The sequence below is a fragment of the Rhinatrema bivittatum genome, chromosome 1 (genome assembly GCF_901001135.1).
Source record: "Rhinatrema bivittatum chromosome 1, aRhiBiv1.1, whole genome shotgun sequence".
Classification (NCBI taxonomy): Eukaryota; Metazoa; Chordata; class Amphibia; order Gymnophiona; family Rhinatrematidae; genus Rhinatrema; species Rhinatrema bivittatum.
The window spans coordinates 256965587-256981806 of NC_042615.1; the positions used below are offsets into that span (position 1 = coordinate 256965587).

Consider the following 16220-nt stretch of genomic DNA (forward strand, 5'->3'; position numbering starts at 1 on the left):
TGGACCTCCGGCCGCAGGTCTGAAGTTCTAAGCCAGGCCACCCTGGGATCGCTAATGCCTGCTGCAGCCACCCTCACCGCTGACTCAAAAACATCGTAGGTGGACCTCACCCTTGTGCTTACCAGCTTCCAGTCCCTGCTGCACCAAAGTCAAAAAAGCATCCTACTGTTGGGGCAGGCGCCCCAACAGCTCCTGAACCTATTTCCACAGGTTTTGGTTGTCTTGAGTCATGAACAACTGGTAGGAAGCAATACGGGCGATCAGCATGGCGCCCTGATATACCTTGCTACCTAAGGCATCCAATGCTCTATGCTCCCTGCCCGAAGGAGCCGAGGCATGGGTGCGAGAATGCTTGGCCTTTTTGAGGGTGGGCTCCACCACCACAGATTGATCTGGGAGGCGACGCCTCTCAAACCCCAAGGCTTGCTGCACTAGGTAGATGGCATCTGTCTTCCAATTCACCAGAGGGACGGACACAGGATGTTCCCAGATCCCAAGGAGTAATACCTTAAAGATATCATGGACTGGAACAGCCACTACCTTCCATTGAGGTGTCCACAGTCTGGAGGACTTCCAGCATCTTATGCCAAATGTCCTCCTCTGCCGTAGCCTGGACAAAGCCTGCAAAAGTTAGGTCTTCTGGGGGGGACCTGCGCCTCTCATCTGGAGGAGACGGGTCCAACAGAAGGTCCCCTGAGTCAGAGGTATCATCTCCCATGGATCATATGGGACATCTTCCTCACTAAGGTCCCCTGGGGGCCACCATGGAGGGTCCCTGCCCATGCCTCTTGGTTTGGGCACCGAGGGCATCAGTGGCACAAAGGGGGGTCCCCGAAGGCCTGGGAACTAGACAGGGGAATGTCTGTCGTGGGATCAATGGCCCCAATGGTGCCGGCAGCCGCACTGGCTCTTCCTCCTTGGAGGACCCCTCGATGGGAATCATTCCAGAGGGGGGCATCGGTGGCCACTGGGGAACCGACGGTCCCCCGGGCATTGGCTGTGTCACCTAGCAGGATGTCCAGACTCTCTAGCAGGGATGCCAACAGAGAAAGCATTGGCTCCAGCACCCTGCAGGGCTTGTAGCATCATTTGCACCCTGCAATCCAGCTCCTTCTGAATAACCATTGAGGTCAAGACGGATTGAGGAGGAGGTGGAGGAGAAGTCATCACCAGAGCCCCCTTGGTACTCAGAAGAGGCTTGGTGCCCAGCACCATCACTAGTGGGAAATGCCTGGGACTCCCAGGTCTGATGGAGAGCTAATCCTCCTCCCCATGTCATCGCTTCGGTGGCAACTGGTGTCTATGCTCGCGAGACTTCCCTCTGTACTCAGTCCGGTCTTTCCCTGGTGCCGAGGATGGAGAGGAGCCCAATGTCTGAGTGCAATAACAATGTTGACAGCCTATCCCCGGCCCCTCTCTCCTGAGAGGGTCCCAATGGAGGGGTGTCATCACCCCCGATGCTGGAGTCGATGGATCATACTTTTTGTCCCCAAAAAGCTTCTCAATCTTGTCCAGATAGGCGCGACAGCCTTTGGGGGGGGGGGGGGGTGTGTCATCTGATCGCAAAAATGACATCCCCGGATGTTGTGTGATACCCCCAAGCAGAGGATACAGACCCTCATGCAGATCAGTAATGAATAGAGCAGAGCTCCACAAATTGAAAGGCAAATACTTCGTAGAAAAAAGAGACTGAAGAGGAACCCCATGAGGACACACGGATAGTGGTATGCTGGGCATGCTCAATGTGCCAGTCAAAGTTTCTTGAAACTTTGACAAAAGTTTTCTGTCGGGCTCTATCTGATGATGTCACCCACATGTGAGGACTACCATCCTGTTTATCCTAGAAGGACAAAATCTGAATTAAAGAAACAATGGAATAAGCACACGGGATCTCTGAGGGAGTGATAAGATTGTGAAGCTGAGTAGTTGATGTGGATGAGCAGAATAAATAGCCTATATGGTCTTTTTCTGTGTCAAACAAAAAATATAGGATACAAGGATGATAATCTGTTTTGTCTCCCAGAAAATTCACAAACTGAGTCCCATTGTAGAAGTATCCTGCTGGAAGAGGCTCCAAATGCCGTTTCACCTGAAAAGTTGAACAGTACACAAACACCATTTCAATATTGTCAAGCCTTTACCCACTCCTATCTTTTTCTGCATACATACAAAATACTGTTATAAGAAAACATAAAATCTTACCTGATAATTTTCTTTCCTTTATTTCTGCTGCACCAGTCCAGAACAATTGGGTTTGGCCCTCTTCCAGCTAATGAAGGTAGAGCACTAAGTTTTTTTTTTTTTTAATGATATCGCTACTACTACTTATGCTAAGTGTGGAACTGGATAATGCAGTATTCCTCTGGCAAAGCTTATTTAAAAAACGTCTGATAGGCCAAAAATATATATTCACTCTTAAATGTTCGTCAGAGAAAATGCTAACTCTTGAACATTTCCACTGAACTAACTCTCATTAAAATTATTTCCTATTTTGGGGAGAGTTTCTGGACTGGTATAGCAGAAATAAAGGAAAGAAAATTATCTGGTAAGATTTAATTTTATCTTCCTTGTCTTTCTGCTACACCTGTCCAGAATGATTGGAAAATACCAAAGCCCAACTATTCACTAAGGACACTCGTTCCATTTACATCCAATCTATAGTGTTTTGTAAATGTATGTATGGATTTACAGCACTTAATTCTGCTTATGAAGATGAATGCGCTCTTAATACATGAGCTCTTATTATTTCTGGAACTGTTTACCTCTCAACATATATGCAGAAGATATTATCTCTTTAAGCCATCTATTGTTGCACTGGATGTTCCCCCCTTGCATTGTCCCAAAAACATCACACACAACTTATCCATGTTTTAGAATGAATTTCTTTCTTCTAAATATTTAATTAAAATTTGATGAACATCTAGAAATTTTAAAGATTTTTCCTTCCCTTGAATTTCTTTTAAAAATGCTTATAATACAATGGATTGATTTAAATGAAAGGTTTATATTACTTTTGGTAAAATGGAAGGAACTGGAGCTATAATTACTGAAATCTGTTGATTTAAAAAAATGGATCTCTAAATATTAATCTAGCAGAAGGGATAAGATACCAAAATCACTGTTTTCAAAGTAAGATCCTTGATAATGGTTTGTTCTAAAAGTTCAAAAGGAACTGATAATAGAGGTTATAGTACTAAGATTCCATTGTGGTATTACATTTTTGAAAAGCAGTCGTATTTTCTTAACCCCTTTTAAAAATCATGCATCACGATGAGAGGCTACCAACAGCCTTTTGATTCTACTTCTATAATAGGCTATGGCTGCTATTTGGACCTTTAAAGAATTATATGCTAAACCTTTGTCTATTCCTTTTTGAAAAAGGCTAATATATCTGAAATCTGTGATTGCCAAGGTGAGACTGATGAGTCCTTACAAATGCTTCAAAACACTACCATACACCAATGTTTTACATTTAAAAAAACATTAAGGTGGGCTAAAAGAAAAAAAGCTGGTCATAGAAGCAACAACTCATAATAGAAACTTTTAAAAATATATCCATAGCAGGAAGCCTGTGATGGAGTCAGTTGGACCTTTACATGATCAAAGAGTTAAAGGAGCACTTAGGGAAAACAAGACCATCGCAGAAAAACTGAATTAATTGCTTACTTTGGTGTTTACTGAAAAGGATATGGAAACTACTGGGCTGGAAACTAATTTTCAATGGTGGTGATTCAGAAGAACTGATAAAAATCACTGTGAAGAAGGAAGATGTAATAAGGCAGATTGACAAACTGAAGAGTAGCAAATCACCCATACCAGATGGTATATACCCCAGAGTTCTGAAAGAACTCAAAAATGAAACTGCAGATCTATTACTGGCGATTTGTAACCTATTATTGGGATATTCCACTGTGTCTAAAGACTGAAAGGTGGCCAATGTAACCCTGATTTTTAAAAAGGGTTCCAGGAGTGTTCTGGGAAACTTTAGACCAGTGAGTGTGACTTAAGTGCCAGGGAAAATCGTGGAATCTATTCTAAAGAACAATATCACATATATATAGAAAGACATGGTTTAATGGGACACAGCCAACATGGATTTACACAAGGGAAATCTTGTCTCAGATGCCACATTTTTTGAAGGAGTTATTAAACATGTGGATAATGGCGAGCCGGTGGATGTAGTATATTTGGATTTGCAGAAGTTGTCTGACAAAGTGTCTCATGACTGACTCCTGAGAAAATGAAAAAGTCATGGGATAGGAGGCAATATTCTATTGTGGATTGCAAACTGGTTAAAGATAGGAAACAGAGTAGGACTAAATGGTCAGTTTTCTCAGTGTAGAAGGGTAAACAGTGGAGTGCTTCAGGGATGTATGCTGGAACTGGTGCTTTTTAACATATTTATAAATGATCTGGAAAAGGAAAAAACGAGTGAAGTGATCAAATTTGCAGACAAAACAAAAATCTGAGTTGTTAAAATTACAAGCGGATGTGAAAAATTCCAGGAGGATTACTTCCCACTTAGATTACTGCAGCCTTCTCTTCACAGGTTTACCATGGAACAATCTCTCTTCACTACAGTGTATCCAAAATTTAGCAGTGCAACTTACCTTTCTCCATTGCCTTTATTACCATGTAAAGTCACTACCATGTAACTATATTAGCTCCCCACCTGCTTCTGCATATAAGTTTAAACTTTTCCTACTCACCTCTAAGTGCACTCTGAATCTTTTCATAGTTTTCTCATGTTCCTTTACACTTTTCCTAACGACTTTCATTCAACGGGGGTTGGTTTTATCTGTGCTTTTCCCCCATCAGAAATTCCTGACTTTGCAATTTCTACTTAGCTGCATCCTATATCTGGAACACTCCTCCTTAGATGGCACATCATGCCCCCTTCCTGGCCATATTAGTCCCACCTTAAAACCTTTTTCAGGTTGCTTTTAAATCTTAAATCCTGGTCCTTTCTGATCAGAGTCTTGTCATTTTAACCATGCTTACTGTAATAAATTTCCTGACACCATCTGTATTGTCAGCACGTAATGACTAGAATTAAAAGTTCTGCAAAGCAGAATGTTCCTTTACTTTACAGAAACAAAGATATTTCTGATAATCTTCTTGGATGGGAATATGAAAATATGCCTCTGATAGGTCTAATGAAGTTAGAAATTTGTTCTGCCGCATGGACAAAATGATTGATTGCAGAGTCTCCAAATAGAAACGTGGTTCATTCCCTTTAGGTCCAGTACTGGTCTGAATGTTTTGTCCTTTTTTGGAATTATCAAATATAAAGAATTGCATCCTTCTCTTTGCTCCTGAAATGGAACAGGGCATAGTGCCTTCAACATCAACATCTTGATTAGAGTAATTTTGACTGCCAATTTTATTTTTGTGGGCATTCCATATGGCAAGATCATATAAGCTACCTGAATTTGATTTCCTAATTCCATTGCTTATCCCTTCTGAATAATTTCCAAGATCCACTGGTCTGAGATTATCTGGATCCACTCTTGGTAAAACTGTTGAAGTCCACCACCCATCAGCTGCACCAAAGAGTGGATCCATAAACCTTCACTGGGATGAACATATTGGGGTAGATTTTAAAAAGGAGCGCATGGGCGTACATGTGCGCGCACATGTACGCCTGATTTTATAACATGCATGTGCATGTTATAAAATCCAGGGTCGGCGCACGCAAGGGGGGGCACAATTGTGCATCTTGCGCATGCCAAGCCCACTCCGAGCCACGCTGCTTTCCCCCATTCCCTCCCAGGCGCTCCGAAATCGGAGCGGTCTCGGAGGAAACTTCCCTCCCCCCCCCCCCCCACCTTCCCTTCCCCTACCTCCCTACCTTTTTGGTCTTCTTTTTTTTGTTTCTAAACTTACTTCAGCCCTGGAGCTGAAATAAGCACAGAGGCAAATGGCTGCTGTGCCTGGTGCCTCTGGCCCCACCCCCGGACCACCCACCCCCCGCCCCTTTTTGCAAGCCCCGGAACTTACACGCGTCGCCGGGCCTTTTTAAAATAGGCCCAGCGCGCGTAACCTTTTTAAAATCTGGCCCATTGTTCCGGAAGAACTTGCTGTTTTGGGCCTTGCCTTTCTTTCTCCTTGAAAGGATTGTGTTTTTCCCCTAAATCACATGGCTTGTGAGACAAATTCCTTCTCTGGTCCATATCGCATGATTGTCCTTAAGCTCTGTATGTTCAAAAATGTATTCTACTTCTGTTTTCTGGTAGCCTTTGGAGCTTTTGAACCCTCAAACATTTGACTAACTTTATTAGTTCCTCTTCAAACAAATGTTTCCCATAAAAGGAAGCTTGCATAAGTGCTTTTTTGACCAAGAGTCAGTCACCTATTGATGAAGCCAAAGTTGCCTTCTAGCTCCTAATGACGAAACTAGTGACTTTGAAGAAGTCTTTATAATATCTTATAGGCTTATCTGAAAGATTTGCTGATGCCAATCCTAGTCAAGCTGATTCTTCATTTTCTAGGAGTTGCAACCAGTACAAGATTACTCTAGCAACATAAATATTACAAATAGCAATTTATAATGAAAGAGCTGATATTGAGAATACAACATCCTTAAGTGCAGCACTTCCTTTCACAGGGATAGGAAAATTAGTTCTTACCTGTTAATTTTCGTTCCTGTAGTACCACGGATCAGTCCAGACTGTGGGTTGAGCCTCCTTTCCAGCAGGTGGAGACAGACTAAAACTTGAAGGATGCCCTATATCAGGACAGAGCCTATCCTCTTAACCCTTCAGTATAACGTATGTCAAAGCAGAAAACAAGAAGACCAAAGTAGGATCAAGCAAGTAATCATAAAGCTCAAATGGAGCAACTGTAAAAAAATGTAAGGAACATGGCCTAACTACCCGCTCTTGCATATTCTTGGCATGAGAACAACCAAGGTTTCCGGTGTTTTTGCTCAGTATTTTTGTACAAAAATGAGATAGACTCTGCAGAACTGCAAGAAAAAAACCAGCTTCGAGAGGACAGAAAAAGACAAACAGGGAAGGGCGTCTGTACTGATCCGTGGTACTACAGGAACGAAAATTAACAGGTAAGAACTAATTTTCCTTTCCTGTACGTACCCGGATCAGTCCAGACTGTGGGATGCACCAAAGCTTCCCTAAAATGGGTGGGATCAAGACAGTCCCACTCGAAGCACTGGTAGCCCAAAAGAACCGAAGCAGAGCATACACATCTAGGCGATAGTGTCGAGCAAAAAGAGATACGGACACCCAAGTATGAACTGTGCAAATTGTCCACGGAGAGAACAAAAGAATGTTCACCCAAGAAGCAGCTCGAGAACGCAAAGAATGAGTCGGAAGACCCTTGGGGAACCACCAGGCCATGACAAAGAACAACCGAGAGATCACTTCCTGCAACTAGCACGCTACAGTGGACTCAGAAGCTGGCTTACCCCGATGGGACCCACTCCAGGGAACAGGAAGATGGACAGATGCACGAAGCCATTGGGGACCAGGAAATAGAGCAAGAGAACCCATATGGAAGCGAGGTAACAGAGACCCATATGGCATCAAGATAATGGAGACCGTCACCAGACGCAGGAGAAAAGCGGGGAGCTCCGCCGACCAAAGGACAAATAAGTTAGACGAAACTTCACAAAAAAAGGAAGGACCCGTAGGAGGGCTACCCTGAAGTCGGAAAAATCGCAAAAGGGATCCCGCCAGGACAGTGCTAGGAGCCGACGAGAAGAGGAGATAAGACCAGAAGACAGTCTTAAGCATAAGGGCCTGCAGGGTGACGCGACGGAGAGGGTCGAACAGAGCCGTACAGAGGGGTCCGCACCACCGAGTGAAAAGTTTACGACGGACAAGTGGGCGAGAAGGTGGATGTAGATGCCTGACGCCCCTGAAGTCCAAGTCGCAAATGGGTGGCCGCTCAGAGACGACCTGCCACTCGACCCAGGAGAAAGCCGAGGGGGTACACTGGTACGCGCCGAGAACTAAGGAAGGATCCGCAGAGAGACTGCCTCAGAGAAGAAAAGACTAAGGAGATTGGTGCGGAGTACGCCGAAAAACCCGACTTCGCACAAACAAACTCAAGCACATTCCAGATGCGCACGTACGCCAGGGAGTCGACCGTTTCCTGGCCTGAAGGAAGGCGAAGACGGCCTACTCCGAAGAACCCTCACACTAGAGACATTGCCGTTCAAAAAGGCAGGGCGCTAGGCAAGCATGAACGGCCTGGTCGAAAAAAATACAGGGCCCTGACTAAGGAGCCGAGGAAAATGGTGTGGCCGCAGGGGTCCGACCGTCACTAGGTTGAGAAAAACTGTGAGCCAAGGCCTGAAACGGCCCCTCGGACGCTACTAGAACCATGGGACACCGGTGGAGAACTATCCGTCTAAGAACTTTCCTGACCAGAGACCACGGGGGTGGGGGTGGGGAAGTAGAAAAAGACGTTCCGCCGGCCGAGGGAGAGCCAAGGCAACTACGCCTGCCGAGCCGTGGTCCCTCCAGCGGAAGAACCAATCTACCATGGTATTGAGAAGAGTCGCCATGAGGCCCAGGTGGGAGGGGACCACCTGTCGATGAGAAAACCATGGTTGAGCCAAGAGTTCCCACTCCCCAGGATCTAGCGACTGACAACGGAGAAAACAACCTGAACATTCCCCTAGCCCGCGGAGTGGGAGGCCGCCGGGCACTGTAGGTGTCGCTTTGCCCAGGCGAAGAGAAGGCTGGTGTCCAGGGCCACCCACGGACTGCGAGCACCACCTGGGCGATGGAAGCAAGCCACGGTGGTGGAGTTGTCGGGCAAGACCCATAGCGCCTTGCCGCGTATGAGAGTAAGAAACTCCAGAAGGGCTAGGAACATCGCCCAAGACTCTGTAAATTGCCAGCGGGATAGAGACGCTGGCCAGGTCCACTGGGCATACTAGGAGAGGCTGACCACTCCTCAGCCCGAAAGACTAGCATCCATGGGCACTACGTCCACTGGGGAACTTGGAGAGGTAGGCCCGGTAGCAAAAGAAAAAGAAGGGGGAATCCACCCCTACGAGACAGCGACGGTAGAGCCCAAGAACGGGAGAACTGTGTGAGACTGTTCTGCCAGTGGCTGCCAACGGGACAGCAAAGTTATCTAGAACAGTCGTATTGGAGCAAGGGCCCAAGGGACAAGGGCGAGGGTAGGAGCCGAGGAGCTTGAGATCTGCAGGCAGACACAAGCCGTCAAAGAAGTGAGCAAGGGCAGACTCTGAAACCGGCCGAACAACTTGAGGGCCCGCACACAAGGCAAGAAGACCTTGCCTACCCAAGTGTCAAAGCGGATTCTCAGGTACTCTAACTCCAGGAAGGGCTGAAGATTGCTCTAAGAGAAATACAGTATCCACCCCAGGGACGCAAAGAAAGCTAGCCCGTGATACACCGACCACAGACAAAGAACCTCCGCCTTGGCCCTGACGCGTCAGACGCCTAGATAAGAGTAGACGAGGAGTCCTGCCCGGCGGAGAGCTGCGGCCATCAACACCTAGACATTGGTGAAGATGCAAGGTTCCGTCGCGAGATCAAAGGGAAGCGTCCAGAACTCGAAGTCCCGGCGGAGGACGCGAACACGAAGAGACTATGGCAGCCACGATGAAATGGAAAATGGAATATGCCACTGAGAGAAACGAGTGGGCCGAGGAATGCCCCGGGGGGAAGACGGCATGAGAATGCTCACAGGGTGTGCATGCGGAGAAGCGGGAACTGAGAGCCCGGGGACTCTTGTGAGGTCTAAGAGTGAACGAAGAAAATAGGATAGTGGCCTGCGGCAAATACGTTGGCTGGGACCGCGGCCTCCGTGCCCAGACACAGGAGCTTGGCGGGGGTTAGCTCTACCGTGTCACAGGGACCGACCACCAGGGGAAACAGAAAAAAGATCCTGCCAAACACAGGGAAGGCGAAGACGTGCCTGTGTCTGAGAACGTCGAGGACCCCCTGGTCCGACCGGAGCCCGACCCAGTCCGCGGAGAAGAGGGAGAGGCAACCGCCTCAGAAGGGGACCGAGGAACGAGGCAAAGATACTCCGGAGTATGTGAAGGCGTAAGGTTTGAGCACGTAGGCTAACCCTCGTGCAAGAGAAGGCACCCACAAGAATGCTGCGACAAAAAACTGCGATCACGAAAGACAAACCTCCCTGAGGAGACACCATGCCCGCGTGGGGTATACTGACTCTGGCCCCGAAAGTGTGGACTAGAGGGTATAAAGGACCAGGATGGTTACAGACGGGCCACCGGGAGCTGATGGCCCCTACCGTTCCCTAAGGAATCCAAAGTCTCTCAAGGTCCTGGACAAGGAACAGCTTACCTCTGAATGGCAACGTACCCCACCGGGCGGAGGAGGCCGGAGCGGCCGACCAGTGGCGCAGCTACAGGAGCCGTGTGGCGGACATCTCCGAGGCAATTAGGTCCCGGGCGCAGAGGAATTTTGCTGATGACCCCATGAGAGACCTGCGCACAGCAGGAACTGCAGCAAATAGTGGAACACATCCCCGGCGCTAAAACATCAGAGTGCGCTTCAAAAGAGCCTCGCGAACCGTGGTCAGCAGGTATACCGGGGCCGCTTGAAAACCAGGAAAACCCTCCTGAAATGCAACTGCAGGAGTCCACGAAGTGATTATGGGTTTTTGTTTTTTTTTTTTTTAAACAAAGCATGCCACCGAGAGGGGAGCTCATTCAGGGCACGGCCCGACCAGGGAGCCTGCGAAAACCACAGGCGCAACTGTTTGGGCGGGGAAGGAAGGAGAAGGCGCTTGACACAACCAGGATCCCGCCAGGACCGGGGCCATATCCGTGGACAAGAGGCGGCACCAGGAAGATTAGCTAACGCACCCGGGTTGGCTAGAGGATCCGGGAGTACCGGGATCCGTAGGGGGGACAGGGAGGGGGCACCTCCGGGACCACCCGCACCCCAAGGGACCCCGGGGGTTCTGCAGCCGGCCGAACTAGCAACGGCACGGAGCGGGGAAATTTTTGTTCACTGATTTAATTATTTTAAAAACTGATTTGTCCCCGGGGGGGGGGGGGCGGCAAGGGGGGGAACCTTCCACTTCCTCCTGCATGCTCACTAAAGGGAATTTACGCAGGAGGAGGGAAAAACCACAGAAAAAACGAGGGGGGTGACAAAAAAACCTTCCTGGGGGGCTGGGGGGATCAAATCGGGGGTAGCTGCAAAAACATCAGCCCCCCAGCCCCAGGGAGCTCCAATAACGGAGCCGATAAAAAATCCAAAATGGCTGCCGTTCCCGGGCTGCCCGACCCGAGAACAGCCTGGCCAAGCTCTGGGGACAGGATCCCCAGGCTAAATTTGCCTTCCCTGCCGAGGAGGGAGGCAGGGAGGCATAGAAGAAACCCCCACGTCAAAAACTTGATGGGGGCTGGCAGAAAAGAGGCAGGTTGCCTGCCCGCGGCAAAGATAGAGCTGCTCTGAGGAGAAAAAAGGCTGCAGAGAGAAAAATGATTGACAGCCTCCAGGGCCGGAGAGACCAGGAGGGAAACCTGCTGCCTCCTGCCTGTCTGGCTGCCGGTTCAAGGCCTGCTATGACCAGAAAAATTAAAAAATGCTGGTCAACTGCTGCAAATCAGTTAGAGGTAGGTGAGTACCTGCAACTTACTGACGTTTAAAACTTTTTTTTTTCACTGAGCGCAGCAGCGGGTTAAAAAACCCTCTCGGCAGCCAGAGGGGGGAATGAGACCCTGAGAGCCTCGGTCCCCACACCTGGAAGTGTACACGGACTCAGGCTATGCAGCGCAAAAGGGGCAAAGCCCCCTTGAGCCCGGCAAGAGCTGGGAGCGGAGCCGTCTCCCACACAGAAAAAAGAAAAATCAGTATAAAGTAAAACAGTCACTTTTTTTTTTTGTTTACAAGAGAGAACTAATAGAAGTAACTTGCTTGAGCCTAAAAGAGGAGAAAATGCTGACTAGCCTACAGCAGAGAACCGAAGGGGAATGCTACACCTGCTGGAGACAGACGAATACTGAACGGTTAGAGGATAGGCTCTGTCCTGATATAGGGCATCCTTCAAGTTTTAGTCTGTCTCCACCTGCTGGAAAGGAGGCTCAACCCACAGTCTGGACTGATCCGGGTACGTACAGGAAAGCTGGTTTTCTGGTAACTGTGGAGACCATAGTGTCAACTTTTGGCTTCAGGAAAAGGCATTCTAAAACTTCACAAGGAGGTGGATTTAGTTTTGAGAAAGACTTTGGTCTTCTGATTCTACATTGCAGCATGAATGAAGCACTTTATACGTCAGCCTTCTTACTCCCTGAAAGTATGGTATGTGGGGCTTCTCACATTCTCTTCAATATCTCTTGGGAGAGAAGGTGGGCAAACATTGCCACCAACTTCTTAGGGGTATCCATTTATTTGAAGAGGCTGAGAAAAGGTGCTCAGTGTCACTCTCATACTGCAGCTTAAAGACAATAGACTTAAGGTTAGATTTTAAAAGCCCTACGCGTGTAAACCATGGGGCCTGGACAGCACTACTGATCGGTGTCCCAAAGACTCGCATGTCGGCAGCTGGCCGGCGCGCGCAACTTACTTCAGCCTGGGGACTGTTATAAAACAAAAACAAAAAAAGATGTAAAACAAAAAAAAAAATAGGTAGGGTTTAGGAGGTGGGGAGGAGAGGGGAAGAGGGAAGGAGTTTAGGTGGTGGGGGGGGGGGGGGTAGGGAAGTTCCTTCCCAGTCTGTGCCTTAATTGGAGTAGACTGGGAGGGAACTGGGGAAAGCCTGAATGCGTCGCCGTGTTTGTATTAATTCTCCCTCCCCTTGCGTGCCCCGCCCGCACATACGCGCACAGATTATAAAATATGGCGCGCATGTGTGTGCGGCCCTCGGATTTTATAACGCACACGCTGGCGATGGAAGCTGTTAAGTATTCCTCTTTGGAACAATACTCCTCCAGATTCCAACTCAAAATATTCTGGCATAATGGTGACCTGGGAACATACTGACCTTGAAAGTTGGCCTTAGTGGCCTAAAACTCAGTTCTCTGGGCTTTGAGAATGAGAGGCATCAAGGGCAAGAGAGAGTTCAGACCTGTTTGACTTCAACTCAACACAGATTCCACTGAGAAAGGTTTGTGGTGCTAGGCCTGTGTTTGTTGCTGATACACCAAAGGGGATGTGCTGAGAGGAAGATTACTTAACATACCAAAGGAAATATAGGCCCTCAATACTGGGACCACATATCTGATGTGTTGAGCTAACACGTTGGCAATTCTCCTGTCCAACTCCATTTCAAAGAATGCCAATGACAGCACAGGGGTTGGTCTTGTAGGGAAGTGGGCAAATGTCACAGATCTCCTGAGGCCAGCACATAAGTCCCCAGACTGAACATTTTGAGACAGGTGCAATGTTGCCTGGCCCTGGGGAGCAAATCTCATCTCCTGTTTTGGTTGCTTCTGACAGTGTGGAACCTCCTGAATCTAGTATCTGCATGAGGCTTTGCACCAAATCCTTTAGTTTCTTTGCTCAAGTGCTCAAAGCTCTGGTCTTGGATTTAGCTAAAGGTGTGATTTCTCTTGATTCCTGGTACTTTCATTAGATCAAGATGCTGAAAAGGTTGAGGGTCTTTATGATGTAACTTGGCCACCAATGATCGGTGTGTCTCTATGGTACCTGCATTGAGTATTCCATGTGAGCTTTTAGGAACAGGACTGTTATGTTCTGTGTGTCTAGAGTTAGACAGTGGGCACTTGGGTTAGACAGGCGGAGTTTCAGAGATGATGGAAACAGAGAAATAACTTTATTATACTGCAATGGTACCCGAGGGACGGGTAATGAACTTAGTCCAAGATATAGGTCCTGCAAGCAGGTCTTTTCCCGATGGTAGCCTGCAGCGCGGGATGGTCCTGGAAATACTTTCTCTCGGTTCTTGTGTAGGATATCTCTGGTAGAGGCCCGCAGTGCAGAATAGGCAGGAGATAGTAGATGGATATACACAAGGTAATAGAAAACTAGTGAGAACCCACAGCGCGGGGTGCCCTGAAGAATAACTTCTCTTGTTGGTGTCCGGTAGTGGTCCGCAGAGCAGGGTAGGCCAGACGCCGATGGCAAGTTGCACAAGATGGTATGGATCCGGTAGTGGTCTGCAGAGCGGGGTAATCAGAGAATCCACACATTGAAGGTAGACGCAGGTGGAGAGCAGGCACTGTACTCACACGGCACTGAAGAAGTAGATAGAAGCATAGGCACTGAGAAGACCTGGAACGGAATAGGGCCATGTCGTCCAAGAAACTATGCAGGACTCACTGAAAAGAGAGCAGAGGCAGTGAGAGAGGCCATCCGAGGAGCAGATAGCCCTGAGTGTGAGCGAGGCCCCCGAGGAGCGGGTACCGAGAACACTCAGACAAGAACAGCAACCAGAGTCGCAGGGAGTCGGAATAAGCAGGACTGGAATCCTTGCTAACTCGTTGTACTGAAGGTCAGCTGAGCTTAAGTAGTAGAAGTGGAAGACGTCATGCGGTGGGGACACCCCCGAAGTTCCCACCATGACGCGCTCAATAAGGGGCCAGGTGCGCGTGCACGTGCCCTAGGTTAACCCCGGAAGTAAGATGGCTGCAGGAGCGCCCACGCCGTCTCGTGAACGCCATGAGGGTTGGCGTGGAGATGGCTTTCTTCCCCAGGCTGGAAGCAGAGGAGAGAAAAGAGGTGAGCAGCAGAGGTCGCAGCCGCCTGCGACCGATGGTCGCAACAAGGACTTAAACTCTTTAACAAGCTTCCTCGGCCTAAACCGCTCAGTTTGAAATCTTCACACAGATGTCACACTGGAATTTTCATGGCCTGCTCCAAGCAGGTACTGCAAACCTTGCAATGGTCAGTAACTGGCATCTTCAGTTTGTATTTGGAACAGAACGAAGCTGTTGGTCTGGCAAGGTAAAACCAAAGACATTTTTCTCCTCAGCAAGACAATCCAAAAAGATGAAAGATTTGGCCTGGGGGACTGCTGGCAACAGTCCTAATGAAGAAAAAATTTGGCCTGGCTTAGAAAATTTGATGACAAAAATATAAAATTGGAAACATTTCAAAACCTTAGCTAGGGAAAACACAGTGAAAAAACAAATTAAGAAAAATAATCTTCAGAAGTGGGTGCACCATGGAAAGATTTATTCAGCAATTTTGGTGAACATAAAAAAACAGTGATGAACTGTGGGGTTGTGGCAACAAAAACTACCATGCATGAGCAAATTAAGGCTTTTCACCTTTTCCAGAGAGCTCTGGAAGATTGTCCAGCACAGACTCACTTGTTACACTTAAGTGAATGGCTTCTTGTCAGAGAAATCAACTTTTTACTATAGCTTTACATTCCTATTGAACTTTTCCATAACTATTCTTCTTTCATTAAAAAGAAAAATTTAATTTACCTGATGATTTTCTTTCCTTTATTTTTACTACACCAGTCAAAATGCTTGGGTTTCGTCCCACATCCAGTCGATGGAGGCAGTTTTTCTTTGTTTTAATAACATAACTGTCTCATATACTCAGTATACTACTATCAAAGAATTTTTTTTTATTTAAATAACTGAACAAACTTTATATACTTTCTCTTACATTTAAATATTTGATCTGGAAGAAGATCCCTCTAGAGCTAAGCTTTTCTCTTAAATATTATTTAGGGTGGGTTTTGGAATGGTGTCGCACAAGTAAAGCAAAAAACGATTATCAGATAAGTTTAATTTTTTATTTCTTATTTTTCTGTTACATTAGTCCAGAATGCTTAGGAAGTACCAAATTGGGTGGGAGGATGTTAAACTTGCTTTTAAGATGCTTGCAGTATAGGAAGTGTCTTCTTTTGCAAGAACATCCAATCTATAGTTTCTGCTAAAAATATGCAAAGACTACCAGGTTGCTGCCTTGCAAATATCTTCTGTATTGACTGTGCTGTTATGAATCCAGCCCGCGGAGCTTCTCCCTGCAAGCAGGCCTCTTACCTCCCATGCTGCTTTCTCCTACGCAGCACGGAGCCGCCAACGTTTCTCGCGGCAGGTGCCGCAGTCAGCTGTTCATCTTCACCGCGGCAGGAGCTGCGGATTTCGGGCTGCCTCTCCGGCACGGCGGGTCTGTCACTGTGCTTCTACGCGGCTGGGGCCGCCGCCAATGTTTATACCTTCTTCGCGGCCAGAGGCCACAGTCCCCAGTCTTTCCTGGTGGCCGGAGCTACCTTCAAGTCCTCTGGCAGCGGCAGGAGCCGCTGCCGACGTCGGGGCCTGC

The 16220-nt window shown here is 47.6% G+C and overlaps 1 protein-coding gene across 1 annotated transcript in view; it reads right to left on the reverse strand.

The window, feature by feature from the left end:
- C1H20orf194 (chromosome 1 C20orf194 homolog) overlaps positions 1-16220 on the reverse strand; it is a 794595-nt gene that overhangs the window by 9660 nt on the left and 768715 nt on the right. The window contains 1 exon segment of the mRNA XM_029594038.1: positions 1996-2089. Coding sequence (XP_029449898.1) covers positions 1996-2089 — 94 coding nt within the window.